General features: G+C 34.8%; 1 protein-coding gene across 1 annotated transcript; it reads left to right on the top strand.

Annotated features, from left to right (window-relative positions):
• Positions 1-5,778: 5,778 nt before the first annotated feature.
• Positions 5,779-8,927, top strand: LOC131003054 (probable auxin efflux carrier component 1b). The gene is made up of 6 exons (XM_057929524.1): positions 5,779-7,216; positions 7,609-7,879; positions 7,973-8,058; positions 8,148-8,305; positions 8,393-8,469; positions 8,557-8,927. Exons 1-6 carry the CDS (start codon positions 6,091-6,093, stop codon positions 8,627-8,629), a joined length of 1,791 nt encoding a protein of 596 aa, XP_057785507.1. The 5' UTR covers positions 5,779-6,090; the 3' UTR covers positions 8,630-8,927.
• Positions 8,928-16,386: the final 7,459 nt, after the last annotated feature.

The following is a 16,386-nucleotide window of genomic DNA, read 5'->3' as shown; positions in this document are numbered from 1 at the left end:
CTACTATCAATACACTTTACCAATTTTTCTTAAAACACGTGTCGTCCTTAAAGAGAAACTTATTTCAGAGACGGAGGGAGCATATATATATATATATATATGGAGAGGTTCAAATAAGAACCACTAATAAAATAAGAACGGAGAACCATTTTAAGCCATTCGATCATCAAGATCTACGGTGGATGCATCATCTTGGTGGATGGATGCAGGTGCTGGGTTCGAATCCTGAAGGGAGCAAAAAAAATATTTTTTTCGGATGCATTAAATTTAATAGCGGATGCATTAATTTGTATAGTAGATGCAGTAATTTTATTGGTTCTTATGTTCTCACGATAATTGTGGTTCTCACTATAACCGCACTATATATATATATATATATATATATATATATATATATATAGGCGCGCTCCAATGAGACCCCCTATTTTTCGTGTAACATGAGTACAATGAATAAGACATATAATAATAATAATAAACAAGATGCATATCTAACGAACAAGATGTATATACTGATGAAAAACAAAATTTAAAAAATTGGTAATGAATAAGACATATATACTGATGAACAAGGTAATATATACTGATGAATAACAAAATTTAAAATATTCTGCTCCCTCCAAGATTCCAACCCTACGAAAAAAATCACCCTCCAGATACAATATCAGCCATAAGATTGATGAAATAAACGCATCAGATCGTGTCTTAGATCTCACTAAAATTAGGGGGTCTCATTGGAGCGGCCCCCTATATATATATATATATATATATAGGATATAGGGGCGCGCTCCAGTGAGACCCCCTATTTTTCGTGTAACATGAGTACAATGAATAAGACATATAATACTAATGAACAAAACGTATATCTAATGAACAAGATGTATATACTGATGAAAAATAAAATTTAAAAAATTCGTAATGAATAAGACATATATATTGATGAACAGGGCCGCATATACTGATGAACAATGCAGTATATACTGATGAATAACAAAATTTAAAATATTCTACTCCCTCCAGGATTCGAACCCTGCGAAAAAAAATCACCCTTCAGATACAATATCAGCCATAGGATTGATAAAATAAACGCACCAGATCGTGCCCTAGATCTCACTAAAATTAGGGGGTCTCATTGGAGCGGCCCCTATATATATATATATATATATATATATATATATATATATATATTTGCATAAATTAATATTACTAATTATGATTCGTATGATACGTGGTATTGGATAAGATATGATATATTTAATTGAGATATCTTTTACAATATATTATATATCATATTGATAGAATACATAAATTTTCAATACATTAAAATATCTGCAAAATATATGATATACGAAGAACCAGGGGGCTTAGCCCACTGGCCACCGGGTCCTCACTTAAGTGAAGTGGCCCGGGTTCGATCCCTCTTGGGAGCGAATTGGATATTGAAGATATAAGGTGGATTTTGGTGAATGGAGAGATAATGTGGTTCTTGGAGTGGATGAGGAACTAACATCTACATGACTTTGCCCGATAAAAAAAATAAAATAAAATAAAATAAAAAAAATATGATATACGAAGAATATATAAATATAATTATGATGGTGATATGTTCAGCTGAAATGTATTAAGAAGGTGTATATGCAATCACTCAAATCTATATACTAATATTTTTAAAATTTTAATTTATAAAAAACTCGTATATTTTGTATCAAATTAAATATTGCAATATTATAAATATATTATGCACCTTAATTAATTAGTCATGTCCGACTAACCTTATTTTAATACTACTAATCAATTTGTGTTGTTCGTCCCACATAGGGATCTCGTGACATGATTGAAAGCAATATTCTCATATTTCCTATTTGAAAATAAGAAGAAAAAGGGAAAAAGAAAAACAAGAAATGCTGTAAAATAAATGGAAACCAATCCCCACAACCTCATCTCATGCCCTCCAGGAACCTTTTGCAGCTGACAATAGAAAAGGAAAGGCAACTTTGTGCCCAAATATCACTCTCTCACATGAATTAAGGAAAGAGAAAGTGACAAACTATTGATGTGGGTCCTTTAATAAAATCTTTTGTTATAAACAAAATAAAATACACATTTGTAATGTTGATGACTCACAAAGACAACCTAAAATGATGATAAAAATTTTAAAAATTATTTAAATTTACACAAAGTGGAGAAGAATCTTTGTAATGGCTCCCTCTCAAGCCCACTCTGAACACTTCTCTGTTTGATGTTTTTTTCTTTTTTTCCTTTCTTTGCTTTTTTGTTAGGCTCCTTTCCTTTTCTCCCTGATGCTGTTTGCTCTATCCCTTTCATGGAGAATGAAAGCTGATGCTGTTTATGTGTTGTCTCCCCAATTCATCTCTTTTTTTATTTTACGGTTAATTGCACACATCAATTTCTAGTTTCAAATACAATTTATAATTTGTACGATTTATAATATTGGTTTACTTCAGATTAAATTAAAGTGCCGTTACTATTAAAAAGTATACGTGGACTAACCAATCGATCATCTTAATGACGTCACTGTAACTTTTATGACTTTTCCACACACTCAATTTTTAGTGTAAAATGTGATTTTCAAATCGAGACATAAAAAACATGATTTTTACAATTTGTATAGTTAAATTGAAGATGACATGTCTATTAGATAGTAAGGTCAGTTTAATTTGGAGGATGTTGTAAATCATGCTCTTTATTATTCTAAGATTTAAAAATCGCCTATATAAGTGATGTTATTATATGCAATTAGTTTCAGCTCATATTTGGTTGGGATTTGTTCGAGCTTCAAAAATAATTTAATTAATTAAATCTATTACATATTGTTTAGTTTGAATAACAAGTTAATCATTACCCTTATTTGAGGGTAATTTAATCAATTAATTTGTTACCGTCTCAAAATAGAGGAGAAAGAAAAAAAAAGAGTCTCTTATTAGTGATTCATTTTCATTGTTGAACTAAACACTCATTAATATTAATAATTATTGTTTTCATTCATACCCTTTATTTGATTCAATTTCTCTACTTGAACTAAACAAGCACTTAGTATTTTATGAATATAATTTCAAAGTTTCTATTGTGTTAATTGTAAGTTATTGTTTAGTGTTTACTGTATAAGAAAGTCTGGAATATGTACAAGATTATAATTAAGAGCTTCTTAAACGACTTAAGGGCATCCGCATTGGGCTTACTTGATAGCCTACTTGATAGCTTACTTGATAGTAGGGGACCACATTGAGTAGAGCAGGCCACATTGGGGTTACTTGATAGCCTACTTGATTTTTTTTATTTTTAATTTGTATGCTTTCATTTAAATTTAATTGCTTAAATTTAAATGTTTAAATTTAAATAACACAATTTAATTCAAATTTAAATTGCATTAATTTTAAAAAAAATTAAAATCGGTCAAATACCGATTTCCAAGATTGCCAAACGGTCACAATTTTCAATTTTCTAAATCTAATATTTTAATTTTTCAATTTTTTTTTTATTCGGCGCGTGCATAGCACACGCCCGCAATACCGCCGCTCGTGGGCTACCCGAGCTATCGTGGACTCCTCGAGTAGAAAGGGGCTGCATCGCATTACTCGATGCCTCCTCTACTCGAGTAAGAGGCATCGAGTAATGCGATGCGGATGCTCTAAGTAGTAAGCAAAAACTGACGAAATTACCCATTTCAAAACTTTTGTTAATATTTTGTGTGTGTGTGTTGGTCTAACAGTAGGTGATTCGAGTCCATAGTAGTGTAATTTTTACTTTTTTTTTTGTTTAATTGTTAATTTATATATAAAAAAATACTATGCACGAAATTTGATCGGTAAAAAGCCAAGTGATAAGCTTATATATTCTCCTCACTTGTATATATAATATGTAACAGTATTATTTGAATATATGTATGTGTGGTCACTTTACAAATATTCACCATCTTTTGTACGTGATTCCCACCTATTTATAAAACCTCATTATGCATTTGGCGTGATCCTGATTGGTGGGCTTCCTATGTTTTTCAGGAAAAGAAATGCTAGTGCTAGCTAATTTATATGCATTTATTTATTTTTCTCAAATCAAAATATGAATTGAAATATTTAGTTTCCGTAACGGTATATATTATATGTATGAAAATTTATCATGAGGCTGTACAGTCACATTAAGCTTTCCTTGGTGCCGCATGTTAACCATCATATGCTAAATAGTTCCATCTCTTCATTTTCTTAAGGGCCAGATTGCCCCTATCTCTCACACTAACTTCCTTTTTCTTTCATTCAAGACGAGATTTGGACTGTGTTTGACTAAGTTTATAAGTTTTTGAGAATTGTTTGTTAAAGTAAATTTATTAATTCTTATTTTCAATTTCAACAATTATTTCACAAAAGTAATTTTAATATAATTGATTACTTCTATCATAATTTTATAATTTTGTAGTATTTAAAAAGAGAAGTCTCTCCCTAACTCGTAAATCTCTCTCTAATTTCTAAAATTGAAATATTTTATTAAATTATACTTCTTTAAAATATTGCATTATAAAAGCTCTTAAAACATCTTATAAGATCTCTAAAGAATCAAATATAGTATAACGAAGCTTGTGAGTTGATAAGTGTATATAAGCATTCGTAGTGGAGAATCCATGCGAGTTCTTAAAAGTGGTCATCATCATTTAAGAGCTCATGTCCCATAGTTGGAAAGCCTCTAACCGGGCTCTTAAATTTTGCATATTTATTTTTAATGTTATTTTCAATTAAATTAAATATTCAATTTAATAACATAAATTTCATTAAAATTAAAACTTAACACTACATTGATTGAAAATTAAAATGACAGTAACATTAAATAATAAAATAAAATACTACAAGATTGTTGTTCAACATTTCTCTTCAACTTTAAAAAAAAAAATCTGCCCAAACACAACTCAAGTAACCAACAATGATTCTGCACCGGACGCGAAAGACTGAGCCAGGCATGGGCTCGGGGCGCGGTATTAATGGGGGGCTTGGTCGAGCCCAATGCATGTACACCGACTCCTAAGACAATCACATCACATTGTAAGTTGATAAGTGAGTTGATAAGTGTATAAGAATCAAATATAATAGTATAACGAAGTTTGTCCACGATAAAGAGTTTCATTTCACTTGTTGGACCATCACACCATACGTTTTCTTCTATATTTAATTATAAATTATACTCCCTCCGTCCCAGATGAAATGTCATGTTTTCCTTTTTGGGCTGTCCCAAACGAAATGTCATGTTTCCTTTTTTGGCAATACACTCTCTCTCTATACTTAATATTTAAATAATTTCCACCAACCAACTTTATCTACTTTATACACATTTCTTAATCTCTGTGCCGAAAAGAAATAGGACATTTCGTTTGGGACGGAGGGAGTATTTTTTTTTCTTAACAAATAATGTACCTTTATTTTACATTATATGTTAAAAAAAATATGTATTCTTGACTGATAGCTGTCAAATCGTTGACTTTTATGATTGATAGCTGTCAAATCGATCAAATATATAAGACTTTCACAGAAAATCAAATAAACTCATTAAATCAAAGAGTATTTAAAAAATAGGGTATAAAATACTTATATTTATAAAATACTAGTAATATTTTTACTATAGAACTTAAGGAAGAGGATTTTAAGTTTTCACCCTTGAATCGAATCGAGTGTATGGGCTTATTTTCTGATAAATGAAAAAAAAAAAAAAAAAAGGAAAACATAGAGTAGTCGTAGAAAAGAATGCATGCATAAATGTGTCTGGCGCAGAGGCGGTCCTTTTCTTCTCTTTCCCATCAAAAGACTATAAAAAAGCTTCTTAAAAGCCCTCAGCTTTTATTTCTTTGTCTGCCATTTATTTCCCTTAAATTATTTCACTTCTCCTCCCCCTATATCTCCTCACTGCGCAGTACCTCCCCAAAATCAGGCCCCAAATCCACCCTCCATCATTACTCCTGCACTACCTTCCTACCGCCATTGAAACTCGAATGCCCTAATTTTCCACAGCTCATTCCTCCTCCCACACCTTCCCCAACGCGTGGCGGGAAAATTGAAAAAACCAACTTCCATTTTTTGCCCTGAAATAGAAGCCATGATCAAGGCCTCCGATCTCTACCACGTGCTCACCGCCGTGGTGCCGCTCTACGTGGCCATGATCCTGGCCTACGGCTCCGTGAAATGGTGGAAGATCTTCACCCCGGACCAGTGCTCCGGCATCAACCGGTTTGTGGCCCTCTTCGCCGTCCCGCTGCTCTCCTTCCACTTCATCTCCACCAACGACCCCTACGCCATGAACTACCGCTTCATCGCCGCCGACACGCTTCAGAAGGTGATCGTCCTCGCCGTGCTGGCCGTCTGGTCCAGGATCAGCGCCAGAGGCTCCCTGGAGTGGTCCATCACGCTCTTCTCCCTCTCCACGCTCCCCAACACGCTCGTCATGGGCATCCCCTTGCTCAAGGGGATGTACGGCAGCGACTCCGGTAGCTTAATGGTGCAGATCGTTGTGCTCCAGTGCATCATCTGGTACACCCTCATGCTCTTCCTCTTCGAGTACAGAGGCGCCAGAATGCTCATCGCCGAGCAGTTCCCCGACACCGCGGGCTCCATCATCTCCTTCCGCGTCGACACCGATATCATCTCCTTGGACGGGAAGGAGCCGCTGCAGACCGAAGCTGAAGTCGGCGAGGACGGGAAGCTCCACGTCACCGTAAGGAAATCCACGAGCTCCAGATCGGAGATCTTCTCCAGAAGGTCTCACGGCCCCAACTCCGGCCTCTCTCTTACCCCGCGCCCCTCCAATCTCACCAATGCGGAGATTTATTCGCTGCAATCGTCCAGGAATCCGACGCCGAGAGGCTCCAGTTTTAATCACACTGATTTTTACTCCATGGTGAATGGGAAGAATGTGAGCCCAAGGCATTCGAATTTTGGGAGTTTAGGATTTGATGAAGAGAGCGGTTACGGAAATCAAGTTAATCAGCCCCGTGCTAATGCGGGGTACCCTGCGCCGGCGAGCGCCGGAATATTCTCTCCGGTATCGGGGCCGGCGGCGAAGAAGAAAGCGAATGGAGCTGATGCCGGCGGCGGAGGAGGAAAGGATCTTCACATGTTTGTGTGGAGCTCTAGCGCGTCGCCGGTATCGGAGGGAGGGATTCATGTGTTCAGAGGCGGTGAGTATGGTGGTGGAACGGAGCTCAGCATCGGAGCTCATCCCAAAGGTACAACTCGGTTTTGTTGTACGTTGTTTTGTTTTCGGTCAAAACGCGACACGTGTAGCGTTGTTGGTTCTTGATGTGTTTGACTCTTGTTTTGAGGAGATTAATGATTGCCTGTTTTTTCTTTGGGAGTTTTTTTGATGTAACTGCATTTGTCATTTAGGGGGGAGGTGTGTTTTGTTGGACTTTAGCTTCCCTTTTTATTTGAGCTTGTAGTTGAAGTGGGTTTTCAGTTCTTGTCTTTTTGTTGAGTTTCCTGCGTTAAGGGGAATTCTGTTCTTGGCCTGTTATCGACCTTGCAGCATCCCTTAATTCTTGGTCTGTTTTGTCTTGTTTTGTCACATGCTTCATATTTAATTATTTATATATGCTGAATTATGTATCAAAAAATGCAGATTACGACGATTTTGGTCGGGATGGGTTCAGCTTCGGCAATAAACCAGGCCCGAATGGGGCCGAGCGGGACGGACCGGTCCTCTCAAAGCTCGGGTCGAGCTCGACCGCAGAGCTCAACCCGAAGGCTCCGGTTGACACCAAGCCCACGGCCATGCCCCCTACTAGTGTGATGACTAGGCTTATTCTGATCATGGTGTGGCGGAAACTGATCCGAAATCCCAACACCTACTCGAGTTTGATTGGTCTAACGTGGTCCTTGGTCTCATTCAAGTAAATGACATCACTCAAATTAAGTTATAGTATTACCAATTAATTGTTTAAGGATTCAAGATATTGATCATTTTGTGTTGTGTTTTGTTGTAGATGGCATGTTGAGATGCCTGCAATCGTTGCAAAGTCAATTGCTATACTGTCTGATGCTGGTCTTGGAATGGCAATGTTCAGTCTTGGTGAGCAAAGATTGACAAAATTTTGGTGCAAGATTTTCGATATTTTAGAATGTTGCATCTAATCTTTTTATAATGTGGTTGGTTTGCAGGTTTGTTCATGGCTCTGCAGCCTAAGATCATCGCGTGTGGGAAATCTGTCGCAGCCTTCTCCATGGCCGTCCGGTTTATCACCGGCCCTGCAGTCATGGCTGCTGCCTCGATTGCTGTCGGGCTTCGAGGCGTTCTCTTGCATATTGCAATTGTTCAGGTAGCATATTGTTGTTGTCATTCCTTGGAAGATGAATATTTGTCTCATTAGCTCGTGAATTTTGATGTAATTTTGGAATTTTTTTAGGCTTCTCTGCCGCAGGGAATTGTTCCCTTCGTCTTCGCTAAGGAGTATAATGTCCAGCCTGATATACTCAGCACTGGGTTAGTTACCAATTTTCTCTTACAGTCATAATATTTTGATAGTTTTGTTATTTATTTATTTTAATAATATTTGATTTGTTGTTGCAGTGTGATATTTGGGATGTTAATAGCTCTTCCAATCACTCTTGCCTACTACATTTTGCTGGGGCTCTTCAGATGAAGCAAAAGCTAAAAAAACTGCACACAACTAACGCATTTTGCCGTGGAATTTTTTGGGCTTCTAACCGAAGAGAGAGAATTAGAAGAATTATTGAAAAAAATTGCAGAAAAGGCACCCCAAATATCAAGAATTCCCACAAAAAAGAAACATCATTAGACAAGTAGTATGTAGTGGTAGTGATAGTTGTAGGGTTAGAAGTTAATATATTTTGTTTTTTGTCTCTTCTTTTTCTGAACTCTGGCGCCCCTCTCTTATTACTTTTTGTTCTTTTCAATGAAGAAAGTTGAGCTTGTTTCTAGCGTTGTGATCCCACTACTTTTGTGTGTGTGTTTTTTACTTTTATTTGATTTGAATGGAGTCCAAAAGGATTTTACCTAACAAGAATATCTCTAGGTAACAAATTTTGACAAATAAATTTCACATTAATTTTTTTTTGATGAAAAAAATACTATATTAATTAAAAAAAAGAATAAAAAGTACATTACATACTGAAGTGAGCCATAATAATTTTCTGGTGAAAGTAATGTTTGCTGTTCAAGGCTGTATTATTTTGGTCTCAGAATTAGCTTCTTGCTTGTGGTTTTAGTGTTTCTTGCATTGAATGATGCGTACAATCACAGAGTTGAGTGTGTTGTGAGATTTGGCAGACGAAAATATTTTGGTGGGTGCCAGAGCGACAGAATTAATAGAGGGGTGGCGGAGGTAGCTAGGTTTTAGGCCGTGTCGGCTCATTTATTGCCGTGCTGGTCTCCCATAAGGCAGCGTTTGGTGGCCCAGCTGTTTTTGCATTTTCTCTGCTTTCTATTTTCAGGGTATGCCACCTCGACAAAATTAGCTCTAATATGCTAATTTTAAGTTACCACGTTGTGTTACGTGATGCGTTGATGCTCCCTTCCTCCATAAAATGTTTGTCACATTTTAAATGAGATGAGTTTTAACAAAATACTTCATTCATCCCATAAAAATATTCATAATATGGGACGTCAAATATTTTAAAAATTCCCGTAAATCATATTTTTATGGGACGGAGGAAGTATATAGGAAGTTGTTAGTGGAATGAGGATCCCACTACTATTATAAATGAAATTAAGTGACAAATTTTTTGTGAACATGCCAAGAAAAAAATTGTGGCAAATCTATTATGGACGAATGAAGTACATGTTTTTCTTTTGAAATGTTTTAAATGTAGGGCGGATGTAAACCGTGTCAGATAAAACTAATAAAACTAAGAGAGTGTTTGACTAAGCTTATTTTAAAGAGCTTATAAGTTCTTGGGGCTTATAAGATGTAGTTTCTTAAGAGATTATAAGTTGTCAAAATGTTTGGATAATTGAGCTTATAAGCTAGAGAGATAATTTTTAGTTAGAGAAATAAAATCTTTGTTAGAGAGAGAAAGTAAAAAAAATAGTATGAAATTAGAATGCTACATAATGAAAATAAAAAATCATAGTTGAGTTATTTTTGAAAAATGAGTGTTGTTTATAAGATCATGAGAAAAAATAAGTTGGGATAGAGAAACTTATTTTTTGGGGAGTTTATAAGCATTTAATTAGAGCTTATTTTTACAACTTATAAGCTTTTTCTGAGCTTATTTTGTAAAACACTTTGAAGAAGCTTATAAGTTATTTTAAAGAGCTTATAAGCTCAACCAAACACCCTCTAAGCTGGAGTTTGAAAAATCAAGTCGACCAATTCAATCTAATTTCATGGTTTTCTAATTGCGATTCGTATTAATTGAAAAAAATATACAATATGTTCGATTTGATTTGGCCTGAAATTGAAATAATAGAATGGATACTAAGTAGTACAATTTATTTAGTTAGATGTTTTTCTTTAATTAATAAATTATTGATAATTCTTTATACTCCCTCCGTCTTAGTTATAATGAGACTCTTTTTTTGGTACGAGAATTAAAAAAATGTGTGTTTTGTGTGTAGATAAAAAAGTGAAAATGTGTGTTTTGTGTTTTGTTATTCACTCCACGATTGGTTGTTGGATCCTTCTAGTTGTTGTCCGTCCAAGTGGTCGTAAGCTCTTTTTGTTATTTGTCTCGCCTGTTGTGGCCCTTGTACGAGTTTGAGTAGCCTTTGTACTCATTCATCTTTAATTTTATTTATTTTACCTTTCAAAAAAAATGAAAAGATAAATAAAGGGTAAAACTTTTGTCAAATAAGAAAAAATCTCCAGATAAGTGGGACGCCTAAAACGAAAAGAGTTCACGCACTAATGAAAATGAAATAATCTAACTATCTTTAAAAAAATCAAGTGCGAAGACTATTGGTTTTAGTCGAAAATCAAATATTTCAATTCAAAAAAAGAAAATCAAATATTTGGTATTTGTGAAAAAAAAAATTGAAAGAAGTTTTTTTAAGGTTCATTTCATGATAATTCGCAGCTGATATTTTTAATATGTATTAAATTAATTTATTATTTTACGCAATAGCTAGCATAGAAATCACGTAAAATTGATAATTAAAAAAAATTATATGTAACATACTCAAAACTATAGAGGTGTTAGTTATATTAAAACCTTGAGCATGTTTGTATTTGTAACCATTGTGCAGTAGAAAAAGTATATTAAATTCCAATGTATGGATCGCATAATTAATTATCTTTTAGTTCCTTTATTTCTTTCTTCTCTTTTCCCTTTTCCCGTACTACAATCGAGTCATCCTTTACTGAAGGCACGAATTTAAATATCAATTAAAAATAATAAAAAATCTATAAAAAGTAGAAATATGTGAAAAAGTTGGACTATTGAGAGTGGCGATTGTACCTATTTTGCCCGTTAGAAAAAATTAAAATAAGGTCAGATTTCCATAATCGTGTGCGATTAATTAATTAGGTTAATGGAGACAGATCAAACAATTCTTTTTTTCCATCTTTTCAGCTTTGCTAAAAGCCAAAACCCGTTTTCAGGTAAAGTTTAATCTGCGCGACTAATTCGTGCAGCTTAATTAAAGCTAAAAAGTGCTTTTCAGTGGGAATTAATCGACACCCATCTCAATCAAAGCAGACAAAAATTAAAGCTAATCTTTCGACTTTTAAATCCTAATTGCTTAGTAATCCAAACTTGGTAGGTTCCGCCTTTCCTTGATTGCATGTTTTTCATGAATTCAACGTAGTACAACTTAGGAGAAAAATTTTAAATCATATTTGATGTGATGTGTTGGCTAATTATTGTGATTAATGCGGCGTGCTGATTATATCACTCCTTTAAATTAAGTTTTACATAACGAGCTTCGCAAGTTTTGGAATTATGTGAATCACAAATTGTCAACTATTTTGGTAAGGTACAATTTTAAATATAAATTGGAACGACGGGCATTTATTTATTTTATTTTTATAGAACATAGTTGAAATTAGATCGTGTTATGAAGCACATTATAAGCAAATCAACGTGTTAGAGCATCTCCAAGGGCTATGCTTAAATGGAGTCAGCCGCTATTTAAGAGTTGAGTCTTCCCCCAACAATTCCGCTAACGCTCGCTAAATTGAAGTTAATGAACAGTGCCCGCTTCATTCATGTAGCGGGCACTGTTAATTTCATTTTTTTTCTTTTTTTTTTCTATTGTTTTATTATATTTGTTCTTTGTTTTATGTTTAGAAAATGCTTATCTTTGTGTGATTTAATTTATAAAATTTAATTTATGAGCTTTTATATTATTTATTTTTAAATTAACATAAATATGTACAATATTTAAAATATATTATATAAAATTTAAAAATACAATAACATGAAATATAATATAAAAACACATTAATATAAATTACAATAACATAAATTACAATATAAAAACACAATAGCATAAAATTACAACAACATAAAAATACAAGAACATTAAACTAATAATACAATAAACTCTAGTAAGGTCCAAGATCACTTCCAAATCCTCCAACGTCACTTAAAGAATTCATGGAGGTTCAGTTCTTGGTCATAAGGTAATCTATTGTGACCGAGAAGCAGCAGCTCATCGTCTCTTCAACGACTATTTTTCTAAAAATCCAACATTCAACGAAGGAATGTTTTGTAGAAGCTTCCGAATGTCTCAAAGTCTATTCCTCCGCATTGTTGATGCTAGGGCTGGGAATCGGGTCGGGTTCGGGTACCCTACCCAAAAAAATCGGGTACCCGAACCCGAAAATCCCCTATACCCTATACCCGACCCCGACCCCAAAATTGAAATCGAGTACCCTAATACCCGACTCGGGTACCCGAGTCGGGTATTCGGGTACCCTAAATTACCCGATCTGCAACTTTCAAATCTGTACATATTTTAAAAAAAAGAGGAAGAAGAAGAAGCAGCAGCGCCGACGAGGGGCGAGGGTCTCGGATCTGGGGGCGAGGGTCGCGACTGGCGAGGGGCGAGGGTCGAGGGTCGCGAGGGGCGAGGAGCGAGGGTCGCGAGTGGCGAGGGTCGCGACGCGCCGACGCTGGGCTGGCGAGGGGCGAGGGGCGACGGCGAGTGGGGCGGCCGGGCGGGGCTGGACTCTGGAGTGAGAGGCGAGAGGAGGGCCGGCGGGCTGGGACCTGGGAGTTCAGTTTGGGAATTGGTTTGGGAGGGATGAATTGATTTGGGAAAGTGAAACACAGTACATGCGGGAGTTAGGGCTGGGAAGGGAATTGGATTTCAATCGGCGCCGCGCTGCTGGGATTGGGAATTTGGAACTTGGGAAATGGGATTCAAGGGTAGGGAAGGATTGGATTACAGCTGGCAGCTGCAGCAGCTTAATTAAATACCCGATACAAGGGCAGGGAATTGGGATTGGATTACAGCTTAATTCGGCTATTTCGGGTATACCCGATACCCGATTTTCTAACACCCTAAATACCCGATCCCGAACCCGAACCCAATTTTTTCGGGTATAGGGTACCCGATACCCGATTTTTTCAGGTCGGGTAATCGGGTACCCGATACCCGATCCCGAACTTCCCAGCCCTAGTTGATGCTGTAAAAAATCATAATGGTTTTTTCGAGCAACGCATGGATTGCACAGGAAGATGGGGCTTGTCCACATTGCAAAAAATAACAGCTGTCTTTCGAATATTGGCGTACGGGGTACCAGCAGATGCTACTGATGAGTACATAAATATTGGTGAGTCCACTGCAATTAAACATGTCAAGAAATTCTGTTGTGCAATTGTGGAAATATTTTCTGATCAATATCTAAGATCTCTTAATGCTAATCATGTTGCTAGACTACTTTATACTGGTAAACAACGTGGATTTCTAGGATTGTTAGGTAGTCTTGATTGTATACATTGGAAGTGAAAAAAATTGTCTAACGGGTTGGGCAGGCTTGTATGCCGGTCGTAGTGGCTCTCCATCAATTATTCTTGGAATTGTTGCTGATTATGACCTTTGGATATGACATGCATTCTTTGGTATGTCAAGATCCAATAATAATATTAATGTGTTGGAAAGATCTCATCTTTTTAGTGACCTTGCTAGAGGTATCACTCCACCCGCACATTATGTCAAACAAAAAAGAGAGTATAATGTGGACTATTATTTAGCAGATGGTATATACCCCAAATGGTCCACACTTGTACAAACTTTTCATGAACCACGCTCTGTCAATTTTTTTTTTCTTTTTGCATTGACACATGAATCGTGTAGCAAAGATGTGGATCGTGCATTCGGAGTTCTTCAAAGCCGATTTGCAATTGTTGCAAATCCAGACTGCTACTGGAAAAAGAAACATTTGCAGAATATAATATGATTGTTGAGGATGAACGTGACCTGTCTGCACCAATTGAAATTGCAAGAGAAGTGCCAATTTCAGATGTTGAAACAATGCCAAATGAAACAAGTCATTTCCAAGAATTTCTTGGACGCTATAAAAAAAATCAAAGGTAGAGTGGCTCACTTTGCACTTCGTGATGCATTAGTCGACCATATATGGGAGTAGTTTTCTAATTTAGAAAATTAGTTGATTTTATCATGTAATTTATGTTTTGTTGAGTATTATGTAATGTTTAATTCTAAGAGTATTATGCAATTTTGATTTTTATGTTGTTGAAATAAGTTAATCGTTCTACAATATTTAAATATAGCACTTTATTAATTATTTTTTCTCAAAAATATTTAAATTAATTTATTTTGAATTTGAATTACATTTAATTGAATATAAATATATATGATATATAATAATTAAATTGACAATATAATTTAATAATAAAAAGCATAAAGATGGAATATTCCATTGTAGAGGGAAATGTAAAGTTGATTTTTAGAGATAGAAATTCAAAAACTCTACATTTCAACTCTATAATAGAGTTAAGGGCCCTCTACAACAGAGGAACCCTTGGAGATGCTCTTTATGTATCAATTTTGAGAGTCGACAAACCCGACCCTATGCCTAAGTCTAAAAATAACAGCAACCATTTCATGCACTGTGTGGCCTATTTTTTAAATAAAAATAAGACACTTATTCTCAAATTATTGGTTGTATTTTTTTTAATTTAGATATTAAAATATATTTTAATATCTTTGACATATTTCATTACAAAACAATTATAGATATTCATAACATGTTTTCCTTTATATATAAACACAACATTTGCTATATTGTTGCACCTCATTTGCTATATTTTTTAAAACATTTTTTGTTATAATTATAATATTTTATTTTATTTATATTTATATGTAATTCTTATGCTTAAAAATTACACCTAATAATCATATAAAATATTATGGTTGGGTAGTTGGAGAGGTCATTGATAAATTTCTCAAGACAAATGTGGTTGGATTGGATGAATATTCATGATGTGAAAGATAAATAAATTAATTAAATATTGAAAATGTTAGGGTTGGGTGTTTGGAATAGTTGTTAATATTGATAGTCTAAGTGAGAGATGTAACAATACTGTTGCATCGAAACACATAAAAATTAATTTGGCAACGCATTTTTACCTATTTTCATTTCTTTTTGGAGAGTTGAAAAGGGCCATTCATTTCATAAAAACATTTGTTGCTTTTAATGATATGAATTTTAAGAAATATTAATTGAATATGTTATGAATAATAAAAAAGTTCACTTTTTAAATAATATGAATAAAATAAATTAAAAGGTTTGTGGTTGGTCACGTGTGATATACTCCCTCCGTCCCCAAAATAAGTTCCTCTTTGGGGACGGCACGGGTTTTAAGAAAATGTTGTAAAGTGTATTGATAGTGGAGAAATTGGCCCACTTGTAATGATGTGTTGTGGTAATTAAAGTTTGTTAATTGATAACTTAATTAAAACCAAAATTCTTTAAACATTTAATATTTCTTGACATTTGAATATCTAAAACCTTTTTAAATTTAATTACAGTAAAACTCTGAAATATTTTTAAATGAATTTAAATTCTGTTTTAAATGAAATCCTGAAACTATCTTCCAAATTCTGTTTTAGCTTAAATTCGACAAGTGGCAGTGCACTATTTTTATTGTTTTAAACTTCCAAATTCCTTATTCATCAATTTGAGGTTACCGATTATAAATTCAAGTGGTGGGAAATTAAATTCAGAATAAAGGAAGGCTCCATTTTCGAGAAAGGAGAGAATTACACACTAAATTGAGATTCCCACCAAATTTTGAATAATGGAGGGAATTTGTACAACTCGCGTCATTAAAGAGGTGATTACAGCACATTTTTACAAACAACACATTCAATTTAAAAAAACAAAATCTACCTACTCAAGCTGCATTCAATACCAAAAAAAACAGGTCTTCACTTCTGGTTGGAACAGGAACCTCTCTTCTCTTCAAA

This window comes from Salvia miltiorrhiza, chromosome 1 (genome assembly GCF_028751815.1).
Source record: "Salvia miltiorrhiza cultivar Shanhuang (shh) chromosome 1, IMPLAD_Smil_shh, whole genome shotgun sequence".
NCBI lineage: Eukaryota > Viridiplantae > Streptophyta > Magnoliopsida > Lamiales > Lamiaceae > Salvia > Salvia miltiorrhiza.
Note: the sequence above shows the minus strand (reverse complement) of the source record. Positions and strands in the feature narration are given on the sequence as shown.